This window comes from Oncorhynchus kisutch, unplaced genomic scaffold (assembly GCF_002021735.2).
Source record: "Oncorhynchus kisutch isolate 150728-3 unplaced genomic scaffold, Okis_V2 scaffold3610, whole genome shotgun sequence".
Taxonomy (NCBI): domain Eukaryota; kingdom Metazoa; phylum Chordata; class Actinopteri; order Salmoniformes; family Salmonidae; genus Oncorhynchus; species Oncorhynchus kisutch.
The window spans coordinates 82,501-93,425 of NW_022265555.1; the positions used below are offsets into that span (position 1 = coordinate 82,501).

General features: G+C 48.3%; 2 protein-coding genes across 4 annotated transcripts in view; one reads left to right on the top strand and one right to left on the bottom strand.

The window, feature by feature from the left end:
• Nucleotides 1-2,621, top strand: part of LOC116371738 (SOSS complex subunit B2) — a 3,274-nt gene extending 653 nt beyond the window's left edge. Inside the window, exons 1-6 of the mRNA XM_031820732.1 lie at nucleotides 1-224; nucleotides 339-385; nucleotides 1,124-1,215; nucleotides 1,678-1,749; nucleotides 1,828-1,903; nucleotides 2,255-2,621. The exon at nucleotides 1-224 is cut by the window's left edge and continues 653 nt beyond it. Coding sequence (XP_031676592.1) covers nucleotides 128-224; nucleotides 339-385; nucleotides 1,124-1,215; nucleotides 1,678-1,749; nucleotides 1,828-1,903; nucleotides 2,255-2,482 — 612 coding nt within the window. The 5' untranslated portion in view covers nucleotides 1-127 and the 3' untranslated portion in view covers nucleotides 2,483-2,621. The remainder of the gene's footprint in view (nucleotides 225-338; nucleotides 386-1,123; nucleotides 1,216-1,677; nucleotides 1,750-1,827; nucleotides 1,904-2,254) is intronic.
• Nucleotides 2,622-8,144: 5,523 nt separating this feature from the next.
• Nucleotides 8,145-10,893, bottom strand: LOC116371732 (PI-PLC X domain-containing protein 1-like). Of its 3 annotated transcripts, none has more exons than XM_031820710.1 (7): nucleotides 10,570-10,893; nucleotides 10,055-10,191; nucleotides 9,554-9,712; nucleotides 9,247-9,402; nucleotides 8,923-9,035; nucleotides 8,781-8,851; nucleotides 8,145-8,704 (listed from the first exon to the last, which is right to left on the bottom strand). In XM_031820710.1, the coding sequence occupies exons 1-7, from the start codon at nucleotides 10,664-10,666 to the stop codon at nucleotides 8,454-8,456; spliced, it is 984 nt and encodes a 327-aa protein (XP_031676570.1). In that variant the 5' UTR covers nucleotides 10,667-10,893; the 3' UTR covers nucleotides 8,145-8,453. The 3 variants fall into 3 exon arrangements, with proteins under 3 accessions (XP_031676570.1, XP_031676573.1, XP_031676572.1); XM_031820713.1 differs by having other exon boundaries at nucleotides 10,091-10,191; nucleotides 10,570-10,842; XM_031820712.1 differs by having other exon boundaries at nucleotides 8,216-8,671; nucleotides 10,570-10,842.
• Between the last annotated feature and the right edge of the window lie 32 nt (nucleotides 10,894-10,925).

Sequence of the window (10,925 nt, forward strand, 5' to 3'; positions counted from 1 at the left end):
CCCTTGATAACCATGTGTTGTTCTCGTCTCCCTAATTTTGACAGCTGTAAATTATTTGAACCTGATTTGAACGATTTCCACCATCACTACTTGTCTCTCTTTCTCGCTTCAGTGACTTTAATCAAATATGTTCGCCATTGTGCCAAACGATGCTCAATTCTTGATAAAAGACATAAGGTTGGGATTGAAGAATTTAAATTTAATCTTTATTGTGTTGGAAATGGGTGAGTGGTGAATGACAGTAAAATGTTTGTTTTATTAAAAAAATTCAGTGTTTCATTTGGTGATGAATGAATGAATGCAAACTTTGTTCATTCTCTCCTTCCCTCCACCTGAAGGAAGGGTAACTAAAACAAAGGATGGGCATGAGGTTCGCTCCTGCAAGGTGGGGATCATTCCCTCATTATTCCCCCCCCCCCATCTTCATTCGGTCTCATCCTGCTTTTTCTGCTCTCCCCCCCATCTTCATTCGGTCTCATCCTGCTTTTTTCTGCTCTCCCCCCCATCTTCATTCGGTCTCATCCTGCTTTTTTCTGCTCTGCCCCCATCTTCATTCAGTCTCATCCTGCCCTTTTCTGCTCTCCCCCCCATCTTCATTCAGTCTCATCCTGCCCTTTTCTGCTCTCCCCCCCATCTTCATTCAGTCTCATCCTGCCCTTTTCTGCTCTCCCCCCATCTTCATTCAGTCTCATCCTGCTTTTTTCTGCTCTCCCCCCATCTTCATTCAGTCTCATCCTGCCCTTTTCTGCTCTCCCCCCATCTTCATTCAGTCTCATCCTGCCCTTTTCTGCTCTCCCCCCCATCTTCATTCAGTCTCATCCTGCCCTTTTCTGCTCTCCCCCCATCTTCATTCAGTCTCATCCTGCCCTTTTCTGCTCTCCCCCCCATCTTCATTCAGTCTCATCCTGCCCTTTTCTGCTCTCCCCCCATCTTCATTCAGTCTCATCCTGCCCTTTTCTGCTCTCCCCCCATCTTCATTCAGTCTCATCCTGTCCTTTTCTGCTCTCCCCCCATCTTCATTCAGTCTCATCCTGCCCTTTTCTGCGCTCTCCTTCATGCAAACCTTCTACCTGTCTCCCGTAAAGTGGGATAATTGCTCTCTTCCACCTCCATCTCCTGTCAGGTGGCTGATAAAAGTGGGTGCATCACCCTGTCTGTGTGGGACGAGGTGGGTGGACTCATCCAGCCAGGAGACATCCTCCGCCTCTCACGAGGGTATCTATCTATCTATCTATCTATCTATCTATCTATCTATCTATCTATCTATCTATCTATCTATCTATCTATCTATCTATCTATCTAGTTCTGTCTCTCTCTCTGACAATTATGTCATTATGTCAATATACATTGTTGTAATGATGTGCAAATAGTTAAAGTACAAAAGGGAAAATAAATAAACATAAATATGGGTTGTATTTACAATGGTGTTTGTTCTTCACTGCTTGACCTTTTCTTGTGGCAACAGGAATCTTGCTGTTGTAATTGCACACTGTGGTATTTCACCCAATAGATATGGGACTTTATCAAAGTTGGATTTGTTTTCGAGTTCTTTGTGGGTCTGTGTGATCTGAGGGAAATATGTGTCTCTAATATGGTCATACGTTTGAAAAGGAGGTTTGGAAGTGCAGCTCAGTGTCTCTCTCTCTCTGTCGTCTGTCTGTTTCTCTCTCTCGTCAGCTATGCATCCCTGTGGAAGGGCTGTCTGACACTCTACACAGGCAGAGGAGGAGACCTGCAGAAGATCGGAGAGTAAGACACACAAACTGTTGACTTGGATGTTAATGTGTTGTAGATTTAGTTAAGGTACTGATCTGTGTTGTATTGCAGTTTTTGCATGGTCTTCTCTGAGGTGCCAAACTTTAGTGAACCAAACCCAGAGGTACTGGCCCAGGCCAACAGGCCGGTGAGTACACACACCAGAATGATCTATACATTTTATTTGTCATGTTATTTTCTACATCTCCCCTCCTCCCCATCACCTCTTCCTTTCTCTCTGTTCATCTCATCCTCATCCTCATCTCCTTCTCTCTCTGTTCATCTCATCCTCATCTCCTTCTCTCTCTGTTCATCTCATCCTCATCTCCTTCTCTCTCTGTTCATCTCATCCTCCTCTCCTTCTCTCTCTGTTCATCTCCTCTCCTTCTCTCTCTGTTCATCTCATCTCCTTCTCTCTCTGTTCATCTCATCTCCTTCTCTCTCTGTTCATCTCATCTCCTTCTCTCTCTGTTCATCTCATCTCCTTCTCTCTCTCCAGTCTAAAGTTGAGTCCCAGAACAGTTCTTCTGTCAGTCAAAGCTCCACCCCCTCAGTCCCCACCCTCACATACTCTTCCAATGGATGCTCTCCGCTCTCCCGGAATCCAACCTATGGGAGCACAGGACAGCAGACTGGGCGAGGCTCCGGAGGTCCTGGCACCGACCCCAAGCCCACAGAATCAGTGGGCAACAGCAGGGACCCACGGCAAGGGCTAAAGAGGAAATGACGCTGGTTTCAAATCAACACGTATCTTGGGCCTAGCTGTATTTTTATTTAGCAAGTTAAATCATTGTTGTTAACATGGCCATCATTTTCTAAGGAATGTTACACATTTGGTTCAAATAAATAAATCATAACTAAAAGATTTTGGGGGTTTGAGGTAAAGTTACTCAACTCACTCCAACTGATCCAACATGTCTGTACTGCCCCCCTTTCAACACGTCCATAGCCTGCCCCCCTTTCAACACGTCCATAGCCTGCCTCCCTTTCAACACGTCCATAGCCTGACCCCCTTTCAACACTTCCATACCGGCAGATAGCCTGCCCCCCTTTCAACAAGTCCATACCGGCAGAGAGCCTGCCCCCCTTTCAACACGTCCGTACCGGGCAGATAGCCTGCCCCCCTTTCAACACGTCCATAGCCTGCCCCCCTTTCAACACGTCCGTACCGGCAGATAGCCTGCCCCCCTTTCAACACGTCCATAGCCTGCCCCCCTTTCAACACGTCCGTACCGGCAGATAGCCTGCCCCCCTTTTAACACTTCCATACCGGCAGATAGCCTGCCCCCCTTTCAACACGTCCGTACCGGCAGATAGCCTGCCCCCCTTTCAACACGTCCATAGCCTGCCCCCCTTTCAACACGTCCATAGCCTGCCCCCCTTTCAACACGTCCATAGCCTGCCCCCCTTTCAACACGTCCATAGCCTGCCCCCCTTTCAACACGTCCATAGCCTGCCTCCCTTTCAACACGTCCATAGCCTGACCCCCTTTCAACACTTCCATACCGGCAGATAGCCTGCCCCCCGGCTATCTGCCGGTATGGAAGTGTTAAAAGGGGGGCAGGCTATCTGCCGGTATGGAAGTGTTGAAAGGGGGGGGGGGGGGGGGAGTGACTCTATGGACTTCCATAGCCTGCCCCCCTTTCAACACGTCCGTACCGGCAGATAGCCTGACCCCCTTTCAACACTTCCATACCGGCAGATAGCCTGCCCCCCTTTCAACACTTCCATACCGGCAGATAGCCTGCCCCCCTTTCAACACTTCCATACCGGCAGATAGCCTGCCCCCCTTTCAACACGTCCATAGCCTGCCCCCCTTTCAACACGTCCATAGCCTGCCCCCCTTTCAACACGTCCATAGCCTGCCCCCCTTTCAACACGTCCATAGCCTGACCCCCTTTCAACACTTCCATACCGGCAGATAGCCTGCCCCCCTTTCAACACGTCCGTACCGGCAGATAGCCTGCCCCCCTTTCAACACGTCCATAGCCTGACCCCCTTTCAACACGTCCGTACCGGCAGATAGCCTGCCCCCCTTTCAACACGTCCATAGCCTGACCCCCTTTCAACATGTCCGTACCGGCAGATAGCCTGCCCCCCTTTCAACACGTCCGTACCGGCAGATAGCCTGCCCCCCTTTCAACAAGTCCATACCGGCAGAGAGCCTGCCCCCCTTTCAACACGTCCGTACCGGGCAGATAGCCTGCCCCCCTTTCAACACGTCCATAGCCTGCCCCCCTTTCAACACGTCCGTACCGGCAGATAGCCTGCCCCCCTTTTAACACTTCCATACCGGCAGATAGCCTGCCCCCCTTTCAACACGTCCGTACCGGCAGATAGCCTGCCCCCCTTTCAACACGTCCATAGCCTGCCCCCCTTTCAACACGTCCATAGCCTGCCCCCCTTTCAACACGTCCATAGCCTGCCCCCCTTTCAACACGTCCATAGCCTGCCCCCCTTTCAACACGTCCATAGCCTGCCTCCCTTTCAACACGTCCATAGCCTGACCCCCTTTCAACACTTCCATACCGGCAGATAGCCTGCCCCCCGGCTATCTGCCGGTATGGAAGTGTTAAAAGGGGGGCAGGCTATCTGCCGGTATGGAAGTGTTGAAAGGGGGGGGGGGGGGGGGGGAGTGACTCTATGGACTTCCATAGCCTGCCCCCCTTTCAACACTTCCATACCGGCAGATAGCCTGCCCCCCTTTCAACACGTCCATAGCCTGCCCCCCTTTCAACACGTCCGTACCGGCAGATAGCCTGACCCCCTTTCAACACTTCCATACCGGCAGATAGCCTGCCCCCCTTTCAACACTTCCATACCGGCAGATAGCCTGCCCCCCTTTCAACACGTCCGTACCGGCAGATAGCCTGCCCCCCTTTCAACACGTCCATAGCCTGCCCCCCTTTCAACACGTCCATAGCCTGCCCCCCTTTCAACACGTCCATAGCCTGCCCCCCTTTCAACACGTCCATAGCCTGACCCCCTTTCAACACTTCCATACCGGCAGATAGCCTGCCCCCCTTTCAACACGTCCGTACCGGCAGATAGCCTGCCCCCCTTTCAACACGTCCATAGCCTGACCCCCTTTCAACACGTCCGTACCGGCAGATAGCCTGCCCCCCTTTCAACACGTCCATAGCCTGACCCCCTTTCAACACGTCCGTACCGGCAGATAGCCTGCCCCCCTTTCAACACGTCCGTACCGGCAGATAGCCTGCCCCCCTTTCAACACGTCCATACCGGCAGATAGCCTGCCCCCCTTTCAACACGTCCATACCGGCAGATAGCCTGCCCCCCTTTCAACACTTCCATACCGGCAGATAGCCTGCCCCCCTTTCAACACTTCCATACCTGACCCCCTTTCAACACGTCCGTACCGGCAGATAGCCTGACCCCCTTTCAACACGTCCGTACCGGCAGATAGCCTGACCCCCTTTCAACACGTCCGTACCGGCAGATAGCCTGACCCCCTTTCAACACGTCCGTACCGGCAGATAGCCTGACCCCCTTTCATTTGCAGTAGGTAGAAGTTGCTTCTTGGAAAGAGGCAAAGAGTGAGACCAGGTTAGAGGACTTTCTCCTGAATATTTCTGGAACACTGCAGATTCTAGTGAGAAATGTCCTTACATATGAATCACACAGAGGAACAACACCCTACCAAGCACATCCAAGAGCGATAGACCTACTCATTCAAGGGTTTTGCTTTATTTGTACCGTTTTCTACATTGTAGGGCTAGCTAATGGAAGTCCATAGTCACTCCTCCCAACAAAATAATGTGAGAGACTAGCTCCCTATGAGTCCAGTAGGCTATAAAAGTCTGAGATAAAATAAAAAGTATGCCTATGCTAGTTCAGCATTTGAGTAAAAGTTCACAGAAGATTCACAAGTTAACTAGCCTACATATAAATTCAGATCAGTCCAAAGTCCACAGGGTATATGTGGGGGGGGGGGGGGGGGGGGGGGGGGGGAAAGCAATGACCGCCTGACGAAGGCTCCTGCAGTCAGACAACTTAACTGTGGTGCAGGATGTTGTGTGCTGGATTTCCTTTCTATTCAGAGTCAAGTTGTCCCAGCTAGTCTGCTATTGACTTCCTGTTTATAAGCCTTGTCCCCTGCCCAAGACCAGTGGTATGTTCTTCCTAATTCTACCAAGTCTAAAAATGAAACTGAAAGTCTGTCAATGTGGGTGGAGACAGTATTTCTGTAGTAGCCAGAAGGTTTTTCATTCGGTTAGTTTGCCAAGACAATGGACAAATACAGACCGAGTGCCTGAGAGAAGTTTGAGGTGTTAGCTGCTAACGATTGCTCCACGATCAGCTACAGACACATATCCTTACTGGTTTAAGAGGCTTTCACTTTTAACAACTGTTCTCAGACCAGTCATGCTTGACGAGGGTGTACGCTATGAGGCCCTATCAGTGGCAATGGGAGCCACGGTGAGGCCCTTGTCTGAATTTCAGAGGAACAACCCTGGCAAGACACCTGAAAACCTTTTGACTGTGGAAGGCTTTCTCATTGGTTCTGTCCTGGGCGTCACCTCTCTCCTGCAGTGGCTCAGCCCTGTCTCATGGTTGACATGGGGGTTATCAGTGCTTTTCTCCAGCCAGGACAAAATAAAGGTAATCAACACCGAACTCTTTGTGGATGAGGCAACATTCTTCGATAGGAAGTTTGATTATGACTTCACCAACGTTTCCGACTCTGAGAGTTTTGAGAGAGGCGATGAGAGTTACACGAGACCGTGTGGATGGAAACGGATCGCGTTGAAGGTTCTGGACAAATACGGAGATAACACATGGCTCGGTCCAAACGGGATTCGGACATACTCATACCCCGGGGAGTGGCCAGTGTCATACCACGGTACCAGCGAGGACGGGGCTAAAGGCATCATCCAGTCCCACTATAAAGTAGGAGACAGGCAGCTCTACGGGCGAGGCATCTACTCCACTCCTGACCTCAGCCAAGCCAGCGGCTACGCTAGAGACTTTGTGTCGAAGACAAACGGGAAAACCTACAGGATAGTCCTTCAGAACCGTATCAACCCAGCCCAACGGAAGATCTGTAAGAGAGTTGACTACTGGCTTGTTCCAGTTAAAGATGGCACATCTGAGGAAGAAGAGAGGAGGATTGTGGAGAGCTCCATCCGCCCCTATGGGATTCTGCTGAAGGAGATGTGAAGGGGCATGTGATAAGAGAAGGTAAACCAAAGTCATAGGGAAGGTGTCAATTACATACTCCACGCGTCCTCTCTCCTCGTACCTTTCTCAAAACCCATTACATGAGAACCAGAGTTCCTTCCCCTCAGACCTTCTCTTCCAATCTGTTTTGAGAAGGAGACAAGGAGTATGCAATTGAGATCTTCCCATATAGAGACTTTAGAGCAGGAGGCCATATTGCTTATTTTCCAGAAATAATTTCCTTTTGAAGGAGTTAGATTATATTTCATTAATTAGATTTGAACTGCTAAATATTCCGTCGTCTTTCTTCATTTGATAGTTTTCTGTCTGTATCAGTGAAGTGCCTTACTGTGTGCCATTTGTGAATTACATCTCTGTTTATGTAACATGTGTTCACTATATTTTCTACACTGTATCCATTTTTCTACAGTTAATGGTGGCATTAATTATGCACCTTGTTAGGTGAGTTGAACTGGATCTTTTGTTCAGTGATCTGCCATTTCTGCTTTTTCCTTTTTTATATGATTAAATGTATTCTTTTGTTTCACCATACACTTTTATCGACCTTTTTGTGAGCTTCTGTTTTAAACTAGTGCCAACAGATCTGTCCCTGCAACATGTTGTACTGCACTTCTGCTGTTTGAACACAGGAGGGCAGCACACAGTTTACATGACTATTTCTCAGGGTAGTCATTCTCAGCTGTGAGGAAGTGGTTTATTTTATAAAGTCACACCTGCTGTAACATGACTATTTCTCAGGGTAGTCATTCTCAGCTGTGAGGAAGTGGTTTATTTTATAAAGTCACACCTGCTAAAAACATGACTATTTCAAGGTGTTGTTAGTGTTAATGATGTTTGAAATAAAGATGCCTCAAACAGAAAGTTCAATAGACATTTATGTATTTGCATATAGAAAATAAATGATATTGTCCATCTGATGAAACTTTTCCTGTGGCATCACTTTAGAATGCAAAAACCTCTCATTGTATCCATCATACTCATTATCAACACAGTAAACCTGACACCCTGTGCTGTAGGTAGACAGGGAAACATGGGAACTCATTCATATGATCTAGTAGTGCACGTGTCAAACTCATTCATATGATCTAGTAGTGCACGTGTCAAACTCATTCATATGATCTAGTAGTGCACGTGTCAAACTCATTCATATGATCTAGTAGTGCACGTGTCAAACTCATTCACATGATCTAGTAGTGCACGTGTCAAACTCATTCCACGGAGGGCCGAGTGTCTGTGGGTTTTTGCCTCTCCCAAATTAGTAAGGAACTCCTCACCTGGTTGTCTAGGCCTAAATGAAAGGAAAAACCAAAAAACCCACAGACACTAGGCCCTCCATGGAATGAGTTTGACACCCCTGATCTAGTGTATCAGAGTACCATGTTGATTAGACCTAACCAAACCTCTCAGATCTCCACAACTGCATAGGGAGAAGCAGCTAGAAGCCATTTGGGATTCTGTGCATGTTTATCTGTCGGTCTCATTCCATCCCCTGTGAGTCATCTGTGGCTCTCTGTCTTCAGCAGTTTCTTATTGAGCCCGATAACCACAGAGGCAAAGTGGTTCAGACCCACAAAGTCTCCACAGATGATGTTGACAGCGGTCTGGTTCGGTCCAGGAGTCTGCTTCTCCACCCAGTCCAGCAGCAGGGAGAAACTCTTCATCGTTAACTTCCTCATCGTCAGACAGGGGTTGCAGACCACCACAGCAGTGTCCTCCGTCAGGTTCAGCCCAGAGGTGAAGAAATGAGCTGTCAATCAAAGAGCTCAGCTGTCAATCAAAGGATACGCAAGCCCACGCGCACACACACACACACACACACTAACCTGCTCTTCCTTGGGCCTTCTGCTCCTCCAGGTAAGAAATTACCTCTTTGGGGTCTGCCGAGTCAGCGTACCTGTAAAGGGTCAAAGGTTACAGGTTTAACACACGGAGTCCCACACACAGAGTCCCACACACAGAGCGTACCAGTAAGGGATCTTAGGCCATAGTTCCTTGTGTTGGTGAAGAATCGTCTCATCGTCGTACGAAATGATGACCTGCTGCCCCAGAGCCCAGCACTGGCTCAGATAGGGAGTCTCCTACACACACACACACAAGAGTTCATTCACCTTTCATGCCAATAAAACACAGAAAACAATGGACACTTCACTTCCTGAAACCTTAACTGACCCCAACTAACACCACTTCCTGAAAACATGAACTCACCCCAACTAACACCACTTCCTGAAAACTGAACTGACCCCAACCCTGACTGAGACAGGCAGTAGTGGGGTCTTGTCTATCCTGTACCTGTGGGGGGCAGAGTTTGTCTTTAAACAGCTTAGTGATGTAGCAGACCAGGGCCTGGTGCTCAGAGTCCGTCAGCAGGTAGAAGTGGGAACAGGACAGGATCACTACCTCCTTCTGGTGCTGCTCCAACCACACAGCCATGGTTGACAGGGCCTCCTATACACACACACACACACACACACACACACACACACACACACACACACACACACACACGATTGTGAATAATATTTCTAGTGCATATGCTCTCACATTGAGTACAGAAGATTCACACAGCAGAATGGCATGTGTGTTTACTATACCATACCTTTACAGTCTGTAGCGTATAAATCGCGTGTGCGAAGTACAGCGTGTCATCTGTGTTGTGTGTTTTTAGCAAGTCTTGTGTATTTTTAATGTTTTTATGGGCGATCCGTAGATCGAAGAACCGGATTCCAGCATCCAACTGATCAGAAATACACCACGCCTATGGGAGAAAAGGACAGGGACAATCTCTAACTTAGATTGTATATAATATTGATAATACACACACACAGTTCTCTGTCTGCAGTGTGTTGTGTGTTTGGTGTGTGTTTTTTGGGTTTTATTATCCTTGTGGGGACCAGAAGTGCTCACAAGGATAGTAAAACAAGGGGAAAAAACAAGGGACATTTCGCCAGTCCCCACAAGGAAAAAAGGATCTTTTCAGGTTAGGAGTTGGGTTTAGGGTTACAGTTACGGTTAGGGTTGGGGAAAATAGGATTTTGAATGGGAATCAATAGTTTAGTCCCCACAAGGATAGGAAAACCAACATGTGTGTGAAGCCTGCCTGTGTGGTGGCCCAGCGGTAGACACAGGGGCGTACAATGCAGGGTGCCAGTCGATCCAGAAACTGCAGCATGAACGACTCAGAACCCAAGACAGGAGAGTGTGTATCCAGGCAGTAACTCATGCTGTCATGACTCCCTGAAAGCAGAGACAAAAAGAAAGACACAAAAGCGCAGTCATATGACATCAAGGAAAGGGACTGAATAGGTTTGAAAAAACAGGCTGACTTCCTCTAATGAAACTCGTGACAAATGTTCTCTCTAGGCTAGTCCCATATAAACATAGTGTAATGAAACAGGCAGGGAACAGGTCTCGAACCATCAACCTTCTAGCCCGAAGTCCAGTGCGCAATCGACTGTGCCCCAAAAGCATATTCAAGTGGCAGTCAATATCCGTGCTTATAAACCCAGGGTCGTTACAATAGCTTGTACTCTATTCTATATCAAACTCTTTTTGTAATCGAAATAAAAAGGATAACAGTAGGCTATCACTCGACATGATTAAGTTCATTCTCACCGGGTATCGCCAGGTCCCAAAGCGGTGTAGCCCACAGTTCCTCTGGCAGTTGAGACATCCAGTCTGCGTTAGTGGACGATGCGTCTCCGCGCTCCATTTCCACCACCTATTGATATCTACTATTGATGATAGCTTGTAAACAGCGAGCGGAATGTAGCAGGACCACAGTTACAATGCTGTAGATATGTTGGATTTCACCCGGGTCTGTGACTAGAAAGAGATGAAAATGCCCTTTCCCATTTGGTCCTATTCTTGCTTCCGCATTCTCTTCAGCAGGAAGGGGACATTCCAGTTACCCCAAGAAAAAAAACGTGACGTCGGGTAGCAATGGCATAACAGTGAGAATTGTGTCAAAA

What these genes read in the sequence shown, in the direction of transcription:
- LOC116371732 (XM_031820710.1), bottom strand. Translation starts at nt 10,666, where the DNA reads ATGGAGCGCGGAGACGCATCGTCCACTAACGCAGACTGGATGTCTCAA. An exon ending in TTGGGACCTGGCGATACCCG is followed by an intron (nt 10,192 to 10,569) that starts GTGAGAATGAAC and finishes CTCTGCTTTCAG; the next exon opens with GGAGTCATGACAGCATGAGT. An exon ending in ACAAACTCTGCCCCCCACAG is followed by an intron (nt 9,036 to 9,246) that starts GTACAGGATAGA and finishes GTGTGTGTGTAG; the next exon opens with GAGACTCCCTATCTGAGCCA.